This window comes from Papio anubis, chromosome 14 (assembly GCF_008728515.1).
Source record: "Papio anubis isolate 15944 chromosome 14, Panubis1.0, whole genome shotgun sequence".
In the NCBI taxonomy this organism is placed as follows: domain Eukaryota; kingdom Metazoa; phylum Chordata; class Mammalia; order Primates; family Cercopithecidae; genus Papio; species Papio anubis.
In genome coordinates, this window is record NC_044989.1 from 37215233 (window position 1) to 37237036 (window position 21804).

The following is a 21804-nucleotide window of genomic DNA, read 5'->3' on the forward strand; positions in this document are numbered from 1 at the left end:
GTCATACTACTTAAGAGTGAAACACACTAAGCGTTACCCCACAAAATACCAACACCAATTAAATGTGACTTTACCACTCTACTAAAATCACGTTGCTGGTTTTCACTTAGGGGATGGCATTTTTCCTCATATTTTCATCTCTTTTAAACACTAAACTCATCAGGTAGACAAAGGTTATTCTGATGGTAAAGGTGAAACTTTGCTAACAACTTTCTCACTAAATGTACTTAAGCAATAATTACCAAAAAGAGAAATCTACTAGCAAATGACGAGGAAAACATCTTTACCATTTTTACAACTTCAACGAAAATCTAGAATGTGAAGTTTAATACTTTTAAATTAAATTTACTTTACAGGCTACTGACGGTTATAGTGTGACAAAATCCTATTCAAATATAATTATACCTAAAGTCATAAGTGCTCCAAGTAAAAGCCAGCCAGCTTGGGTGCGCTGTAAAGATAGCCTGCTATTTTGGGCAGCAGTTCGTAAAAGATCTTCAGCAATACTAACTACCATCTGCAAGAAAAGTTTAGAATTGGATTTTAATTCAAAGAAGTTAAATTAAATAAGGACACAGATAACTAGCATACTTTACTTAAAAGAAGTTGTTGGCCGGGCGCGGTGGCTCATGACTGTAATCCTAGCACTTTGGGAGGCTGAGGCAGGTGGATTGCCTGAGCTCAGGAGTTCAAAACCAGCCTGGGCAACACGGTGAAACCCTGTCTCTACTAAAAAATACAAAAAAATTAGCTGGGCATGGTGGCGGGCACCTGTAGTCCAAGCTCTGCGGGAGGATGAGGCAGGAGAATTGCTCGAACTGGGGAGGCAGAGGTTGCAGTGAGCCGAGATCGCACTACTGCACTCCAGCCTGGGTGACAGAGTGAGACTCCGTCTCCAAAACAAAAAAAAAAAACACACACACACAAAAGAAGACTTTGTCCTTTCACGTTATTAGCATGTTTTGAAGACATCAAGACCTGGTCAGTCTTGACTGAGATGATGACTCTGAAGAGACCCAGAACAGTGTAGTAGTTAAGGACAAGCTCCAGGGCCAAATGCCATCTCTGCCATTTACTCGCATTCTCATCTACAACAACTTAGTTCCATCACTGGTAAAAACAGAAATAATAGGAATGCCTATCTCAGCCTTGCAAGGATAAAATAAGTTAACATAGCATCTGTGCTACTACTTTCGTCATTTCATCATGCAACAAATCCACTTCTCATTTTTCCTGTGTCTCCTAAGACGGTAAGCTCCAAAAGATTAGCTTATTTATTTGTTTGGTTTTTAGAGACAGGGTCTCACTCTGTCACCCAGGCTGGGGTGCAGTGGCACAATCATAGCTCGGTGTAACGTGGAATTCCTGGGCTCAAGGGATCCTCCTACCTCAGCCTCCTGAGTAGCTAGGACTACAAGTGTATGCCAACATACTTGGCTAATTTTAAAAATTTCATTTTTTATTTTTTTGTATAAGAGGGTCTTGCTATGTTTCCCAGGTTGGTCTCAAACTTCTGACTTAAAGTGATCCTCTAGCCTCAGCCTCCCTAGGCATTGGGATTACAGGTCTGAGCCACCACGCCCGGGCAAGGTTAGCTCAATGGGAGATGCATAACAGGAGTTCAACAAATCTTTGAATGTGGAATAACAGTGCCAATAATGATAGCATTTATTTAGTGGCCACATGGGCTACACCTGTTCTGAGTGCTTTGCTGTATTAACATCCACACGGAATGGCTAGTATAGACTTAAATTTGGTACAATTGAATGAGCGGGGAGATGAAACTCTACGAGGTTAGCAAAGCAAAGCCTGCTAAGCTGAAAAAGGCCAGAGAAGGAAGCAAGATAACTAGTCTAATCAGAGCAACAGGAAATTAGAATGAACAGACGGAATGAAGTCAAATTATAAGATAGCAGTTTATCAGACAAAGGAGATTATATTTTACTCTCTGAGTACTGGGTAGTCCCTAAGGATCTCTGGGCAAATGTAAAATATGAAAGTGGTGTGAGGAAGATGGCAGGTGTGGGGAAGACAGAAAGTCTAAGGAAAATGAGAAGAATGAGGAAGCAACTGTTTGACAAAGTGAGAGGGAAGTCTGGATTTCATCGGTAGCTATGCAACTCCTATGAATGGACCTGGGCTTAATGTCTCAGAAAAAAATAAAAATTTAAAACTCTAGCCCCAATCTGCCTATGTAGGGTTTCACATAATATTTATATAAACACTTAAGATTACTGAGAAGAAAACCATGATAGTAATATAAATAGAAAGAAAGCAGAAAAAAAAAGCTACTCATATTTTTATTTTATTTTATTTTCTGAGACGGAGTCTTACTCTGTCCCCAGGCTGGAGTACAGTAGCGCAATCTCAGCTCACTGCAACCTCCGCCTCCTGGGTTCAAGTGATTCTCTTGCCTCAGCCTCCCAAGTAGCTGGGATTACAGGCATGGGCCACAATGCCTGGCTAATTTTTCTGTATTTTTAGTAGAGACAAGGTTTCACCATGTCAACCAGGCTGGTGTCAAACTCCTGACCTCAAATGATCCACCTGCCTCAGCCTCTCAAAGTGCTGGGATTACAGGCATGAGCGACCATGTCCAGCCATGATTTATTAAAACGACTCAGTTTTTATTAAACATTATCAAAATGCTAAATATGACAATAGCATATTCTCCTAACATCTTTGAATATATAGCAATGTGAACTTTTATTTCTAAAAGCTGAAAGAAAAGCTCTGACTTTCAAATAATTACTATATTAGTATAAGGTTGGGTTTTTTTTTTTTAGAGACAGTGTAGGTCTTGGTCTGTCATCCAGGCTGGAGGACAGTGGCATGTTCATAGCTCACTGTAACCTCAAACTCCTGGGCTCAAGTGATCCTTCCAACCCACCCTCCCCAGCAGCTAGGACCATGAAGCTTGGCTAACTTTAATTTTAATTTTTTATAATGAAGGGGTCTCACTATGTTGCCTAGGCTGTTTTTTATTCTTTCCCTCTAAAATAAATTATAACATGTTACTATACTTAGACAAAATCTATTATCCTTACATCAGAATTAAATATCAAATTATAATTAGGGTCTGCTAACCCTATAGTAAGAACACTATGTTTTACATTAACATAGTAAAACTGTTATTTGACCATCCCATTCAACATCAAACACAGCAGCATTCCTATGAAGACCAAAGCCCATGTGACAACATTCACATATCTAGGATCTCCATCATACCTTTCCTTTGGCATGAGGAATGCCCAAAGGACACTGATGTACTCCACCTAACAAAGCAGCCATTGCAAAACTATATCCACTAACAGCTTCTGGTGAGGTCTTCAAGTTGTTGAGCCGCTCTGCACACCTGTCTAGAAATGGTGTCAGCTGGAAAGGTAATGCCACAGCCACACAGCGCAAACACCATGCAGCAGCAAGTCGGGCAGCCATGCTTGGATGAAGAAGCACTGAAGTCACAATCTCCAAAAGCCCTAAAAAAGAAATACTCAAAATATTACTCTTTAATGAAGCCAAATTATTTCAGAAACTCAAAGACTACCTAAAAAACAATAACTGAAATCACAATCACCATGATTTCACCCATATAGAACCATAACTTTGCCTAAAACTACATATATTATTCATAAATAGTAGAGTACTTCAAAGGAACGTTTTCTATGAAGAACATAGTACAATTATATCCAATGATGATATAAAATTTAATAGAAGGCTTCAACAAATTTTAGTCAATTTTTATTAAAAAACTACCACGATTGCTTTCGATTTCTGTTCCAAAACTTTATTTAACCATTTAATTCAATATTCTTTACAAGGAATCTTTTTTTTTTTTTTTTTTTTTGAGACTCGCTCTGTCCCCCAGGCTGGAGCGCAGTGGCACGATCTTGGCTCACTGCAACCTATGCCTCCTGGGCTCAAGCAATTCTCCTGCCTCAGCCTCCCAAGAAGATTACAGGCACATGTCACCACACCTGGCTAATTTCTATATTTTTAGTAGAAACAGACCTTCACCACGTTGACCAGGATGGTCTCGAACTCCTGACCTCAAGTGATCTGCCCACCAGGGCCTCCCAAAGTGCTAGGATTACAGGCATGAGCCACCGCGCCCAGCCTATCACAATGAATCTTAATTTAAGTAAAACCTGATGATCTGAAGTGCTAATGATGATGATAAGCAACTAATCAGGAATTAAATATCAATCACACTTATGACTGAAAAAAGTGAAAGAAACATGCTAGGAAGTAACTGAATGTCAAACCTATAGATGCTTCTTGAATAAGAGGGGATGCGGTGGCATTCAAGCTCTGCACCAGGCTCCCGAGTTCCTGGAGGGCACAGACCATCACATGCTGGCTTGCTGCAATGTCTGCTGCACCAGATTTGTTTTCTCCACTTGTGTCATTCACTACTGCTTCTGGAAACACAAAATCATGTCTTTGACATAGGGGAACTGAATGGTTTTTTTGGTCTACACAATTTATGATTTTAGCCATACCAGTTGATGTCTCAGTGTTAAAAACTATGCAGTTATTTCTCAGTGGAAAACTTGTAGAACTAAACACTGAAGTGACTTAAAAACACTGTTTAATGGCTTTATAATAATGCTAAAATATACACTGAGATATACCTTTGCTTCCAGGAATACAACCTAATTTTAGTGAGCGGCAGCAATTGTATAAAAGCACAGATACTGCAGAAACAAGACTCGGGTTCAAATCCCAATTCCACTAGTTTTATTAGTTATGTGACGTTGGGCAAGATATTCAACTTTTCTGTCCCAATTTCCTTATCTGTTAACGGGCTTACACACCTATTTCAAATGGTACTGTGGTGATTAAAAAGTCAGTGCATATAAAGAATTTAACACAATGCTGCCCATAATACACATTCAATAAATGTTAGCAGCTATTATTACTTTATTACCATTGCTACTTTAAGTGTTCCAATATATTGGAGGTATCTGTCAAATTACTGACCAGAAAATGGATCTATAAGGAAAATGACTTAAGAACTTCTTACTGGAATGCTTCTGAAAGTTCCATTAGCCTTGCTGCCCGCTACCCCAACCTTTTAGCTTCCCCTAGAATTGAAATGTGTTTGACAAGAGACAATTAAAGATCCCTTGCCAAATTACTAATTGAGAATACATTCTGGCCCACAAATCCCCAGTACGTATCATTGTATTTAATTCTGCTTTCAGGACTTAAAAAAAAAATCAAATAACGAATTTATGACCTTAACATTAAGAACCTTTAAATGATAGTAAAACTTTCTTTTTTGCATCATTATGACTTAACAGACTATAAAATACTTAATACAGAATAACAGGATATAACAGATTAATAAATTGAGGACTGTAATTAAATTTTTTTTTTTTTTTTTTTGAGACAGAGTCCTGCTCTGTCGCCCAAGCTGGAGTGTAGTGGTGCCATCTCAGCTGACTACAACCTCTGCCTCCTGGGTTCAAGCAATCCTCCCACCTCAGCCTCCTGAGCAGCTGGGACTATAGGTGTATACTACCATGCTCAACTAATTTTTGTATTTTTTAGTAGAGACAGGGTTTCACCATGTTGGGCGGGCTGTTCTCGAAGAACTCCTGGCCTCAAGTGATTGACCCATCTTGGCCTCCCAAAGTGCTGGGATTACAGGCATGAGCCACCATGCCTGGCCAAATAACTCTTTTGTTTTTAGGTATTTCTGGACTTGGAAAAGCATAAACTCTAGCTTTTGACTGCTAAGTTTAAGCTCCCTGTGGACAGGTGCTGTATGCATCTGGCTTGCTATTTTACTCCCACTATTTTGTGCACTAAACATTTCCTCAGTGAATCAACGTGCAAATTATTCTTTAAGTTGTGAATCTAAGATAGATGACTATTTTAGCATATCTAAGGAATGATATCTCATTAAACACTCTTTAATTCACAATTCATAATTTTCAGTTAGCTCTATACATTTAAAACTAGTTTACTGGCTGGGCATGGTGGCTCATACCTGTACTCCCAGCACTCTGGGAGGCCAAGGCAGGTGTATCACTTGAGGTCAGGAGTTCAAGACCAGCCTGGCCAATGTGGTGAAACCCTGTTTCTACTAAAAATACAAAAATTAGCAGGGTATGTGGTGGCACATGCCTGTAATCACAGCTACTCAGGAGGGTGAGGCAGGAGACTAATTTGAACCCAGGAGGTGGAGGTTGTAGTGAGCTGAGATCGCACAACTGCACTCCAGCCTGGGCAGCAGAGCTACACTCTGTCTCAAATAAAATAATATAAAATAAAAAATAAAACTAGTTTACTAAGTAAGCCATTATCAACAACAAAAACTACAACTATTTATGTGTTTTTTCCACTAATTTTATAAAACATTTAATACATATATATCTGAAAAATAAATTATTGATGATATTTATTCATTAAATCCTTATTCCAAAAGACCTCTATTAGGCAATATAATTTGCCTTATTAAAGTTAGTATATACTTCTAATAGTGAAAAAACTAAACTGTCTTTTAGAATTTATATTTTGCCTTGCTTTTATTTTTTTTTATTTTTTATTTTTTTGAGACGGAGTCTCACTCTGCCGCCCAGGCTGGAGTGCAGTGGCCGGGTCTCAGCTCACTGCAAGCTCCACCTCCCGGGTTCATGCCATTCTCCTGCCTCAGCCTCCCAAGTAGCTGGGACTACAGGCGCCTGCCACTGCGCCCGGCTAGTTTTTTGTATTTTTTAGTAGAGACGGGGTTTCACCGTGTCAGCCAGGATGGTCTCGATCTCCTGACCTCGTGATCCGCCCGTCTCAGCCTCCCAAAGTGCTGGGATTACAGGCTTGAGCCACCGCGCCTGGCCCTTGCTTTTATATTTAGCTTATAACTGGATTAAAAGCTCCATGAAGGCAGAAAGTTTATCTCATTCATTATTGAAACCCCGAATTACTGCTCTGCAAATCTCACTCAGTAACTATTTGTTAAATTGAAAAATTTATAAAATTGATACTTTTTAGAAAAGAATTTCTTGTAATTATGTATAACTGAGGTTTCACAGTGCATCTTATGGGGGCTAATAACCATCTGTAATTGTTCCTCTCTAAGTTTTCATATTAAGCCTATGAGGGGAGGAAAAGAAACAATAAAAATATATGTTTATAAAACAACAGGCTCTAAAAGCAGAAAGATCACAATATATTATTCTTTGAAGACAGCAACCAATGTGCTGCTGCATGCCAGGAAAGTTATAAAACCAGCAAAGGTGCTAGAAATAAAACAGAAAACACAATCTTACCAACATGCCACCCAAATCTTTAAAAACTCTATTTCACTGTAATTATGTGATTTTAATATCAAATAAGAGTAGTCAATAAAAATAAGCATGAAAACACATAGAAAGATAAACTAATCAGTCCCATCGATATTTATTAAGAAGAATAATAAAGAACTAAATGACTAAGGTAATCAACACACACAATGATACCAATTCTTACCTACGGCTTTCATTTGTTTTCCAATAGCTTGGCAGATTTCTTTGGCAGCTGCAATCTGGGCTTTTTCACCTAGCAAACTGCCCACAGTAGCTCTTAGGATAAAGGAAACACATCGTCTTGAATACACAGCCTCCACATGTGTTTGTGTTGCCCGAGGATGGGAAACCAGATCAAGTACATGGGACAGGAACGTGGCAAAGCTGCGCTCCAACCACTGACCACCCAATGTTGTCACAAAAACAACGTACGCCTGTAAATAGAGGAAGGGACAACTTCAGATATACTTACATCACTGAACAGAAATCAAAGATAAAGGAACTACAAAAATAAATGATAACAGCATGCAGAATAAATTATATTTGAGACTAAAACAGAGAAAATTTAAACTTGAGATCTTTTTACTACTTCCGGAATAGGAATTATTAGTGAAGTATCTTTGACTAAAAAACAGTTCTTAAGATAACAACTTCATGAAGAACACAAAGGGACAGCAGTGAGAGGGAAGGGAAGCTGAATTTACCCCAGTGATTGGGAAGGTAACAGGTTACAGAAACAAGAAAACCTTAACATCCTAAAGAGCTATAAAATCTTACTTACGACTTTCTCTGTAAGTTAAAACATTGTTTACTAATATTTTATACTTGTTCCGGGATCAAGGTACAGTCATGATTTTGACTATGATCACCATTTCATCTTATTAGGTGTTAAGTATTATTAGATCATTAACCATAACCTCGTATCTGGTGTTGCTATTTGAAATTATAATTCCAAGTCAGATATAATCTTATAATTACATTGGTGACTAAACACTGACAGAAAATCCAATCAAAGCATTAACCAATATTTTTAGGTACAGGGTTGTTGGAGAATATTAAAATCTAAATGCTCAAGCTACCTGAATATAGTTTCAATGAAAACTGAGTTATTTTATATCTGATTTTCTGTTAAGCAAAACATAGGAACTTTAAAGATATTTACACAAATATAGTAGACATAGGTTTATTTATGTATCATTAAATATCTACTCAATTTCCATGTAAGCATGTAATTTGGAATTTGAATGTAACTCATTTATTTGGTAAAAGAAACATTTCGAAAGAAACCAGACAATATTAAAAATCTCTCTGTGAGCTGTTACTTCATAACAGTCTTCCATGAAGTTTCATAAGTGATATGAACAAAATCTTTTTTTGTTTGTTTTTGAGACGGAGTCTCCCTCTGTCACCCAGGCTAGAGTACAGTGGCATGATCTTGGCTCACTGCAACCTCCACTTCCCTGGCTGATGTGATCCTCCTACCTGAGAAGCTGGGACTACAGGTGTGCGCCACCACGCCTGGCTAATTTTTTGGTATTTTTAGTAGAGACAGGGTTTCATCATATTAGTCAGGCTGGTCTCAAACTCCTGACCTCAGGCTATCGCCCACCTTAGCCTCCCAAAGTGCTGGGATTACAGGCATGAGCCACCACACCCAGCCAAAATTATTTTACACATATGTGTTACAAACCTGTGTAACTCCAACTCTCACTTCACGATTAACGGACCCTCCAACTTTTAACATTTCTCCACCGCTCTTTAAGAAACCTGACCCACCACGCAGAAATCCTGTGGCCATGAGCTCTAAGACTTCATCAAATGTTGCTCGCTTCACATTCTGACGCATTACTTTCAGGAAGAAAAATAAAAGTATGAGCAAATATATTTCTGCGGCACTCTAGCTTAATAATTCAAGTAATTATTTTTAAGGATATGTTACTACAATGGGGAAATGGTTTAGTATCCTTATAATTTTTTTCTTAAAACTTTCAATGTACTTGTAAACCTGAATTCAATTCCAAAGCAAAAAATGCTCAGAAAAATGGAAAGCGCTAGAAATAAAAGCAATTCAATAAATCTATGCAAAACAGTCTAATAATAATGACAATACTGTGTGTAACACAATAAGGACAAAGCGTACCCACAGCAGATACTACTAACTGATCTCAGTTCTCATTCCCACCGGAGGTGGACACAAAAAACTTTTCTCATCACATTGCTTTCTATACAGCAGCTACCAATAGATTAAAATGTTATTGGGAATGCAACTGAATCAGCATCCCTGGTATAGAGTTTCATATTTTATGAAGTCCTTCCACATACAGTAGCAAATGCAATCCTCACAAAAATTCTGTAGAGGAGGTATAAAGCTCATGGCTAAGAATGCAAGCTTTGGTATTTGGCTGCCCGGGACATGAATTTCATTTCCAACACAGAACAGTTTTTAGAAAATTAGTTACAGAATCTCTCTAAGTCTCTATTTCCTCATCTATAAAACAGTAATAACAACAGTACATATAATTCACAGGGCTTTTAGGAGGAATAAATTTTGTAATACACGTAATTCAGTGCCCGGCACGTAGTCAGCACTTCAAAACATTACATCATCATCATAATCTACCGAAATAATTATCATTAAAGATGAAGAAATCAAAGCTCAGAGAAGTGAAATAGGGTTTCACAGTTAACAAATACAAGAGACAGGACTTGAACCTAAAACATCTGGTTCTGTTTCTATGATACAGAGGTGGGGTAGAGGTGAGGACAAGACCGGGGCAAGGTTCACTCAGCATCTGCTCACAGGCACCCCTGAGATATCTCTACGGAACTGTGAAGCAAAGCAGGAGTAATTTGAAAACTCAATGCTGCCTCTGATTCTGTTTATAATGATAATCAGGAAAAATTAAAAATTAATACTGTGGTACAAACGGGGATCTACTCATCAGAGACTGAAAATAAATAGCAAATAAAGTGCCAGATTCCAGTACTTTATACATTATCCAAAATCATTTCATAAATCTTATATGCTTGTATGTCCAGCATAATTTCTAGATATCCTGTACATTATCATCACAAAAAATGTGACTATATCAAGGAAAATGCCATTTGGGTTTTGTTTTTTTTTTAATTTTTTGAGATGGAGTCTGGCTCTGTCACCCAGGCTGGAGTGCAGTGGTGCGATCTCGGCTCACTGCAACCTCTGCTGCCCAGGTTCATGCGATTCTCCTGCCTCAGCCTCCTGAGTAGCTGGGATTACAGGTGCGTACCACCATGCCCGGCTAATTTTTTTTTTTTTTTGAGATGGAGTCTCGCTCTGTTGCCCAGGCTGGAGTGCAGTGGCACAATCTCGGCTCACTGCAAGCTCCGCTTCCCGGGTTCATGCCATTTTCCTGCCTCAGCCTCCCAAGTAGCTGTGACTACAGGCGCCCGCCACCACGCCCAGCTAATTTTTTGTATTTTTAGTAGAGATGGGGTTTCACGAGTTAGCCAGGATGGTCTCGATCTCCTGACCTTGTGATCCACCCGCCTCGGCCTCCCAAAGTGCTGGGATTACAGGCGTGAGCCACTGCGCCTGGCCAATTTTTGTATTTTTAGTAGAGACAGGGTTTCAGCATCTTGGCCAGGCTAGTCTTGAACTCCTGACCTCGTGATCCAACCGTCTTGGCCTCCCAAAAGTGCTGGGATTACAGCTGTGAGCCACCGCGCCCAGCCAGGTTCTTTCATTTTATGAAAAAGTAGACAAAGATACTTAAAAATTTAAATCCATTACAGTGACCTGTCTATATGTAATAACTAATTAGGTCTGTTATGGTCTAAATCAAGGGCAAACACAATACCTGTTGCCTGTTTTGGCATTAAAGCTGTGGCCATGACTGTTCCTAAAAGTTTAGACACTGCCACTCGTACCCCATAATTTGAGTTTTCCAAAGCCTTAAAGCAGAGAGTGGCTATATTTTCTAGTTCAGCAGTCCACATAAATACAGCTTCATTCTGTAGTTCTAGTAGACACTGGAATTAAAAACAAAAAAGTAAATAACATCCTACAACATCTGCTTCCAGATATGGAAGAGCAAGAACCAGACTCACCGCCTCTCTTGAGATAACCAAAACACTCGACAAAATAAATGAAACAAGTTTTCAAGACACTGGACCTCAGGCAATGAAGCATTTTAAGGTATCCTTAAGAGATGAGGAAAAAACAAGATGAACCCTACAATTGTCCCAGCCTACTGCTTTGAGAGAGTTTCCAGTTAGGAAGAAACATGTAACACTAAACTACCACATTAGAAAAGAAGAACGGTCTCAAATCAATAACCTCAGCTTCACCCTTAAAAAACTAGATGAAAGAGAGCAAATTCAACACAAAGTAAGCCGAAAAAGGAAATAATAAAGGAAATTAATGACTAGGAAACTGAAAAATAATAGAAATGAAACCAAAGCTGCTTCTTTAAGAAGAGTAATAAATTTGATAAATCTCTAGTCAGGCTGATGAGGAAAAACAAAACAGTAAAAATACAAATTACCAAAATTAGAAATGAGAGAGGTCAAATCACTACAGACTCAACATGTTTTAAAAAGTTAAAGAGAATATGTGAACAACTTTATGCCAATAAAGTTGACAACTTAGAGGAAATAGACAATTTTCTCAAGAAGGAACAGATAACCTGAATAGCCCAATATCTATGTTAAAATTTGATTCTGTACTTCAAAATCTTTCCCTCAAAAAAAACTCTAGGAGATGGCTACACCAGTGAATTCAACAAAATGTTCAGGTAAGAAATAATACCAATTCTATACAAACTCTTCCAGAATATTGAAGGGAACTTTCCAACTAATCCTATAATGCCAATATCACCCTGACGCTGAAACCTAACAAAGACACTACATGAAAAAGAAACTACATATCCATATCCCATATGAACACAGATACGCATTTCTAAACAAACTTCTAGCAACATTAATAAAATAATATATAAGGATAATATATCATGACCAAGTGAGGTTTATCTTAAGAATGCAATATTGGTTAAAATTCTAAAACTAATCAATGTTATTCAACACATTAGCAAACTAAAAAAGAAAAATCAAATCATTATCTCAATAGATGCTGAAAAATGATTTGACAGGCACATGTCACCACGCCTGGCTAATTTTTGTATTTTTAGTAGAGATGGGGTTTTGCCATGTTGGCCAGGTTGGTCTCAAACTCCTGACCTCAGGTGATCCTTCCGTCTTGGCCTCCCAAAGTGCTGGGATTACAGGTGTGAGCCACCACACCAGCCTAGATGTTGACATTGATATAATTCATGATTTTATTCATATTTTCCCAGGCTTATTTGTATTCTGTCAAGATCTGTACATTTAACATTACAAGATGTTGCTAAGAGAAATTAAAGACCAAAATAAATGGAGAGATATATCACGTACTTTCATAGGGTGGAAGACTTAATATTGTTAGGATGGCAATTCTCTCCAAATTCAATGCAACCTGAATCAAAATCCCAGCATGGTCTTTTTGTAGACACTGACAAACCTAGACTAGGCAAAACAATTTTGAAAAAGAACAAAGTTGGAGGACTAACAGCACCTGATTTCAAGACTTATTATAAAGGTACAGTCATGAAGAAAAGTGTTGTTGGCATCAAGATAGACAAATGGATCAATAAAACAGAATAGAGTCCAAAATTATACCTATACATACACACACAACTGATTTTCAACAAAGGGAGCAAAGGGAATTTAGTGAAGAAAAGACAGGCTTTTCGAAATGGCACTGGAAGAAGTGGATATCCATATTGAAAACAAAAAACAAAAAAATTTGATTCCAACCTTGCACCATATACAAAAATTAACTCAAAATGGATCATATATCTAAGTATAAAACTATAAAACCTCTAGAAGGAAACACAGGACAAACCCTGGTTTACAAAATGTTTCCTTAGATACAACACCAAGAGCACAATTCATATAAGAAAAACAGATACATTGGATGAAATCCAAAATGTCTTTTCCTTATAAGGCACCATTTAGAGAATAAAGAGACAGGCCACCGATTGGGAAAATATTTGTAAATCACGTATCTGATAAAGGAATATGTAAAGAACCTAAAAAACACTCTCAAAAGTCAGTAATTACAAAACAACCCTATAAAACAATGGACAAAAGATTGAGCACACCCTTCTTCAAAGAAGATATGGATGGCAAATAAGCACCTGAAGATGTGCTTATCATTCATCATTAGGGAAATGCAAATTAAAGCCACAATGAGATACCATTGAGATATGAGATACAATGAGATATGTATCCATCAGAATGGCTTAAATTAAAAAGACTGTCAGTAACAAACAATGGTGATGACATGGAGGAAGTGAAATTCTCATACACTGCTAGTAGAGATGTAAAATGGCACAAGTACCTGGGAAAACTGTTTTGTAGTTATCTGAACGGTAAACTAAATCTGCCCTATGAACCAGCTATTCCATCCCTAGGTATGTGCCGAAGAGAAATGAAAGCATATGTTCATGCAAAAACTTATACACAGATGTTCACAGAAGCTTTTTTTATAATAACCAAAACTGGAAGCAACTCAAATGTTTATAACAGGTGAGTGAACAAACCAATGTGACATATCCATACAAGGAAATACTACTCAGCAATAAAAAGGAATGAACTATGGATACATATACAACATAAATGAATTTCAAAATAATTATACTAAGCAAAAGAAGCCAGAATACACATATGCACAAAAGTATATCTCATGATGTGATACTATTATATATAATTCTAGAAAATTTAATCCATTGGAACACAAAACATAATTTAAAATTTTAAAAGAAAAAAAATCATTGACTGTTTAAGAGCAAGAAGGATAAGGAGCAGTATTCTAAATTGGTCAAGTACTAACCTTGGCCACTGCACATCGAACAGCCATTGACCTATCAGTCAAGAGAGACCTGGCATTCTTATAAATATCACGATGAGAGGAAGCTGCTGCACCACCCAGGCCACTTAGAACTTTCTGCAGACTCATTAAGATTTCACTTCGCCCTTGAGACTAGACATGTATAGAAAAAAAAAAAAAAGATTTTGTAAAATAAATTCCATATTTAAACAAGAACATGCCAAGACAAAAGTTCTTTGGGTCTAATGGTCTTACCTCCAAATTATAAACAGTAAATAATGAAAAGTACAATAAAATTAAGTATCCTGGAAAGTAAGAATATTCCATTAAATAATATCTTTCTTAAAAATTAGGTGATAAGTAAATATATTCCAATGTTTCTATGACTTACTGAAGTACATACAATATACCGAGAACATGAAGACAGACTCAAAAGCTTCAATATATCTCAATGACTCAAACTTTCAGAATATAAAATATTTTCAGAATATAAAATATTAAGTATAAAATAGTTAAGAAAAAAATATATAAACCATCCAAAAGAGGAAGCAGAAAACAACCAACACATTTTTAAAAAGTGTCAGAAATATGGCAGACCTTCGTCTTCCTATGACTAACTCAAACTCTTATATCCATATTCTCATAGTGCTTATTGTTATTTCTAACAGTATACTCATCACAGTGTATCACAATGCTTATTCACACTTAGATCTCTTCCACTAGATTGTAAGTTCTTTGAGGTCAGGACCATCTTTGTACGCTTAATGCCTGACAAATAATATTTTATCAATTCTTTTTAATTAATGAATAGACAAATAGTTCCCAGAAGAGGTATCCAATTCTAGTCCAATGACAGGTATCACTGAACAGGAAAATAATTTAGACACAAAACACACAGGCACAGGGAAAAGGCTATGTGACAAAGGAGGCAGAGATGGGAGAGATGGATCTATAAGCCGAGGAAGATCAAATATTTCCAGCAATCACTAGAAGGTAAGAAGGAAAGGAAGCATTCTTCTCTAGATCCTTCAGTGGAAACATGGCCTTGCTGACACTTATCGTAGACCTCCAGCTTCCAGAAGTGTGAGACAATAAATTGTTGTTTTAAGCCACCCAGTTTAAGGTAATTTATTACAGCAACTAGAAAATTAACACATTAGCTATGATACCAAAAAAAGAAGAAAAAAAAAAGCCAATCCAAAAGTATTACAGGACTAAATAAAAAATAACAGGTAAACCTATTCATTGTCAAAGAAAAGTATTCTTTCTCTTCCCCCGATGTATATTAAAAGAAGGGACAAGTAATAATTTGAAATTACCTCCTTGTTAAGCAATATGAGTACCACAGTGACAGAAAAAGAAACAAACGTATTTTAGCTGACATCTAACTCTTGCCACAAGCAAATATTCAAATAATATTGGTTGTAAAACTTACCTCTGCACTTTTCAGAGATTTCAATAGATTATTCACTGTTTCTGGAAATGCACTGCCCAACATTCTCCCCATTTTTTCATAAAATGCTCCGACACAAGCCACTGCAGCCCTGTGAGAAGTGACAATTTCACTGGTCATCGTTCAGGTTAATGATACAATTATACTTTTCTCATTTTCAGAAATCAATCTGCATTTGTCTAGGACACATTTGGCTATAATCCTTAATTTCAACTATCGAAAACAATTTGTTTATCCTTCATAACTGCAACAAATACTATACTATATTTACACTGTATTCTTGTTAAATACTATAAATTGTTTTCTTGTTAAAATACAAAAGAATCTACATATGTACATAATAAATCATACCCATTATTTGGGAAGAAATCCAAGCTTTTCTTTTTTTGAGGGGGAAGACAAAGTCTCACTCTGTCACCCAGGCTGGAGTGCAGTGGCATGGTTCTGGCTCACTGCAACCTCCGCCTCCTGGGTTCAAGCCCTTCTCCCACCTCAGCCTCCCAAGTAGCTGGGATTACAGGTGCGTGCCATCATTCCCAGCTCATTTTGTATATTTAGCAGAGATGGAGTTTCACCACATTAGCCAGGCTGATCTCGAACTCCTGACCTCAGGTGATCTTCCCGCCTTGGTCTCCCAAAGTGTTAGGATTACAGGCGCGAGCCACTGCGCCCAGCCCCTAAGCTTTGCTTCTATGAAGACTTTCCAAAGTATGTCAATCCTCAACAATCCCTCTCTTCTTTCATTATATGTAACACTAATGTCAATCACTCATTTTGACAAAATTATATCATTTATTGTGTTGTAACTTGACCATTTTATATGTCTCTATCTTGTTCTGCCAGTGGAAATGTAAACTCCAGAAACAGGGAATATATCTCACACATTTGCATTGCTCACAGTGTCTGCCTCTTAATTTACAAATAATACTATACTATTTGTAAACCTGTAAAATTTAATCTAAATTACATTAACAGAACACTCGGAAGAATAAACCAATAGCAACACATTTCTTCAGGAGCAAGAAATGACCCCACTGTCACTTAGGTCAATAGTAAGTGAATAGCTGTGGGTTTAGCTTAAAGGCAAAAGTAGGACGTCGTGGTTAAGAGCGGATGCTTTGGAGTCTGGCAGACCTGTGCCTAAATCCTAGAACCCACCGTCTAATAGCTACGTGTAGTTGGATCTTGGAAGTGGGCAGGTGGTCTACCATGAGGCGAGTCACTCCAGTTCCAACAAATAAAAATAAATAAAAGCTGTGTGATCTGAGCAATTTACAGATAAGAGAGGTTAACTAAATTTAGCTCATAATCAAACACATAATAAACAGTAGAATCAGGGAATCAACTTTCACCTCTTCAACTCCAAATCTCATGCTTTTTGATACCCTGTAGGCTGATAATAAATTTTAAATGACTGGCGTCACATGCCAGCATACATTAGAGATTTCCTAAATAGGACCCATGGATCCACTGGAAATATATATGAATGTATAATCAATTCTACTTAACCAGAACTATAAAATTATGTGTGGATTTGCTAAGTAGCAGTGAACATAGCTTCAAACTTCAAAATAAACTAGAAAGTACTAGAACTGTCTAATCTCCTCTAAAACTTTTGAGGTTTACATCTATCCTAAGCAAAACACAAAATCTAATCACAATGTATCTAGGTAGTTACCTAGTGATACCAGGTAACTATCTAAAAGTAGACCTGAAAATCAGAACCCAGGTTTTGAATAATCTCTCTATTTCCTCTGCAAGCTATTACACCGACCATGGCCCCTTGAATGTTGATGTTCTAGAGTTGTATCCCTAGCCGTCTTCTCTTCTCAAATATACTCCTCCTCCTAGGTAACTTTACTCATATCAAAGGATTCAGCCTACTCACCAAAACTACATTTCCAACAAATCTCTAAAATCCCAACAAGAATTTCTTCAAATATACTCCTTCTTCTCTTCTCAAATACACTCCTTCTCTTCTCTTTCTCAAATATACTCCTCCTCCTAGGTAACTTTACCTCATATCAACAAAGGATCCAGCTCTACTCACCTCAAACCATTTCCAATAAATATCTAAAATCCTAAATAAGAATTCTCTCAAACATACTCCTTCTCTTCTCAAATACACTTTCTCTCTTCTCTTTCTAAATTATGTTCTCCTCCTAGGTAACTTTACTCATATCAAAGGATTCTGCCTACTCACCAAACTACATTCCCAACAAATCTCTAAAATCCCAACAAGAATTTCCAACTACCTATTATACACTGTCATTTGGATATTCCCATTTGTATTCCAGAATCAGCATGCCTAAAATTTAACTCATTTTCTTCCCATCACAACTCGATCCACTTAGAGCTCTCATTGTTAGCAGCATGTCGCAGATTACACCCACCTGGGGGTTTTTATGGTCCATAGTCTCCTACTAAGTTTCCTTGAAAGAAAAAATAAAACTTCAAGGGCCCCTGTTAAAGTAAGTACTTACAATTTTGTTGGTAAGTAGGCTGCAGTGTCATCTTTATTTCTGATAATGTCATTGCATTTATCAAGTGTCTGAAAAACTGTAAAAGTATCTCCAATGCTATAAAGGGCTGCGAGATTCTTAGCTAACAATTTTCGTGTAGGTGGTCCGGGTGAACTACTTATTAATCCAGTTAATTGTTCGACAAGTTTTTTCTGTTTTTCCTTTACATCAGTCTGTTACAAAAACATTTTTAAAAGAACATCATTAAAAAAATTTTGTTACCTTTTAATCAAAATAAAAGATAGTTAACGCTTAAGGCACTCTAATAATTAAAAATCTGTATTGTATTAAACATAAACCGTGAGAATTTTCAAGTTAAGGAAAAGTTCAGTAAGAAATGAGCCATTCTTTCCTACATTAAATATTCTCCTTCATTCTCCTCCAAAGCCAAAAGGTTAGCTCCAATAAAAGTGAAGACTCTGATTCAAAAAGTTATGAGACCAACTTACTGAGAAATAAACCAGCAGCCAAAGGATGCAAAATATTGGGTGTATGGACAACTGATGTCTTACAACCCAGATAGGTTTCCCATGTAAAAGCAAAGTCAGCAGTTCATAAAGTTACAGGCCAGCAAATGAAACCAAAAGAAACTGAAGAGCCCTAGGCAACAGGAAAAAAAAATACCCAGCTCTACCCATAATCAATACCTACAATTCATTCATTTATTCAAATAATATTTATTATGTACTTAATGTATGCCATGTACTAGGGTGCAACAGTGAACAAAATAGACAAGTCCCTGCCCTCATGAAGTTTACATTCTAGCGGGGAGGGATAGGGTTTACCAAACAAACAAATGAATAGTATGGGTGCTTACTGTTTTATGTGGATTAATTAGAAAAGGCCTCTCTCTGAAAGGAAGTGAAGGGGTGAGCCAGGCAGATACCCAGGGGAAGAACATTCCAGGCCAAAGGAAGAAGCATAAAGGCCTTGAGGTTGGAGCATTCTTAGCATCCTTGAAGACAGCAAGAAGGCCAGTTTGACTGGAGTGGAGTAAGAGAGAGAAAGTAGTAAGAGATGAAGTCAGAAGGATAGAAGGGGCCAGATCAGGTAGTCTCTTGTACCCCACTATAGAACTCTGTATGTTACTCTCAGTAAGAGAACTTTGTATATTACTCTGAGTAAGAGTTTGAAGTAGAGGAAGGTCGTGATCTAAATGTTTTAACAGGCTCACTCTGACTTCTAAGAATACTCTATGAGGTCCATAAATGGAAAGCATCATGAGCAAATGGGAAGCAGATGCAATAATCTAGATGAGAGATGATAGTGGTAACCATGGAGACAAGTAAACTCTGGATTTATTTGTGGATGAAACCATAGGATTTGCTGATGAATATGACGTGAAATTTGAGAAAAAGAGGGAAGTCAAAAATGACTCTATGGTTTTCCCCCTGAGCAACTAGAAGGATGAAATGGTCATTTCCTGAGATAGAGAACATAGGGGAAAAGACAGGTTTGGGAGGAGAAATCAAGAATTTGGTTTGGGTATGTTAAATCTGGGATGCCACTTAGGTAAGAAAGAAGTAGAGTAAACATTATCCTGGGAATCACTATTTTATAGATAGTAAAAATCATACAATTAGATATCACTAAGGGAATATGTACAGATTTTAAAAAAATGCCCTGAACTGAGGAAGACTTAAAAAAAGAACTAGTAGTAGTTAGTGAAGTGGGAGAGGAACCAAAACCTAACAGTGTCTTGGGAAGCCACGAACAGGAAGAAAACTTCACACAAACTGTGCAAAGCAATGAAAACAATATTATTTTCTAATTTGGGTGGAGGGTGTACAGATATTCATATTATGCTTCATAACTATGTTTTATATACTCTTGTATTTATCAATTTCACAACAAAATTAAAGATGTTTTAAGTGTTTCAAGGTGAAAAGATAGAGATGGATCAAATAAGACAGAATACTAACCACTGATTGCCCAGACCACTGATGGCTGGACAAGAGCTGTTTCAGTGGAGTGGAAGTAAATCCCCGGTTGTAGGGGATTTAAGAGAAAACAGAAACTTCTAGTTAAAGATTACAAGTGAATCCATGCATTAACTGTTTCTTTTTGTTGTTGTTGTTGTTATTAGTATACTTTAAGTTCTAGGGTACATGTACATAAAGTGCAGGTTTGTTACATATGTATACATGTGCCATGTTGGTGTGCTGCACCTATTAACTCATTTACATTAGGTCAAGCATTAACTGTTTCCATAGAAACTCCATTAAAACCATACTAAAGGGCAACAAGAGGAATAATAACAACAAAGCACAAATCCAAAGGGTAAAGAAAATAGGAAAAAGAATCAGCACAATATTTGGAAACCAAGTGTTCCCAACAGGGAAAGCTAAGGAAGGACCTATCTTACTACACAGGACCCCCTAAGAGATCGTGGTATTTTTAAGCCCTAGGTGCTTTTGGAGGTGGGAGTGAAGTTGTACCTTGAGAGAGAGGGAATGGTTGAGAGTCTAAGAAGCAGTAAGACTCCTCTTTTCCACTATGGAAGCAGACTGAAACCTTATTCTCTGGGAAGAGTGAAATACCGTATGTCTAGACTAGGAGACCCCAGGCACAGTTGCGGTCTGGGAAAACTGCACTGAAAACACAGATATGCAGTGAAAGTACACATACTGAATGTTAAAGTCTCCACTCTTCTCCCACAATTCCAAGAATATAGCCAGCTAGCCATATACTCTTCAGACCTGAGAGTAGAAAAGTATCTTCTGGGGAATAAGCACCCTACAGAAATCTGAAATACTACGGTCAGGAACCAGACCAGCCTACAGTGAAGTCCAGTTTAAAAGACTGGCCCTGCTGAGAAAAGGTTTTACTACTCACTTTTAAATTTGAACAGGCAGCCAAAGATCATCAGACATTTGAGGGAAACATCTACCTTTTTTTTTTTTTTTTCCCCCAGATGGAGTTTTCACTCTTGTCATCCAGGCTGGAGTGCAATAGCGCGATCTAGGCTCCTTGCAACCCCCACCTTTCAGGTTCAAGCGATTCTCCTGCCTCAGCCTCCCGAGTAGCTGGGACTACAGGCGCCCACCACCATGCCTGGCTAATTTTTGTATTTTTAGTAGAGACGGGGTTTCACCATGTTGGCCAGGCTAGTCTGAAACTCTTGACCTCAGGTGATCCGCCCACCTCGGCTTCCCAAAGTGCTGGGATAACAGGCGTGAGCCACCAGGCCGGGCCATAGCTACTTTTAAAGACAGAATATAAAATACACAGACAATAAAAAATAAGCTGAATCGAGACTACGCAGGAAGAAAACAAAGAAAAAAAAAGCCTATTATTGACTCCTCAGAGAGATAAGTGAAGATACTAGGATTGTTAGGCTGCATAGAGAGATCACTTGCAATGGGTGATGATAAATTTAAAGTGACACCAATCATGTAGCCATGTTTTTCTCCAGTTACAATGAACTGCACAGGTAGAGATATAAAGAAGGTAGGCAATGAGCCGGATTTAAACGAGGTTTGAGTTTTGCCACTAAATTCCCATTCGTGCAATATTCTCAAGTTCCATAAGTGACCCACAAACCTTCCAAAACATAATATATGTTTTCTTAAGAATCATGACCACATAATCTCTTTACATTAATGCAACTGGGAAAAAAGAGCAATACCATAC

General features: G+C 37.6%; 1 protein-coding gene across 6 annotated transcripts in view; it reads right to left on the reverse strand.

Moving 5' to 3' along the window:
- Nucleotides 1-21804, reverse strand: part of HEATR5B (HEAT repeat containing 5B) — a 106739-nt gene that overhangs the window by 83821 nt on the left and 1114 nt on the right. For 5 of the 6 annotated variants that reach the window (XM_031655076.1, XM_031655075.1, XM_031655074.1 and 2 more), the window contains exons 3-11: nt 18133-18344; nt 15632-15740; nt 14200-14349; nt 11129-11300; nt 8983-9140; nt 7477-7726; nt 4266-4421; nt 3229-3479; nt 406-517 (exon numbers count right to left, since the gene is read on the reverse strand). In XM_031655076.1, the coding sequence (XP_031510936.1) occupies nt 406-517; nt 3229-3479; nt 4266-4421; nt 7477-7726; nt 8983-9140; nt 11129-11300; nt 14200-14349; nt 15632-15740; nt 18133-18344 (1570 nt within the window). Of the gene's footprint in view, nt 1-405; nt 518-3228; nt 3480-4265; nt 4422-7476; nt 7727-8982; nt 9141-11128; nt 11301-14199; nt 14350-15631; nt 15741-18132; nt 18345-21804 lie in introns of those variants that run through there. The other variant, XM_031655078.1, reaches the window with a different exon arrangement.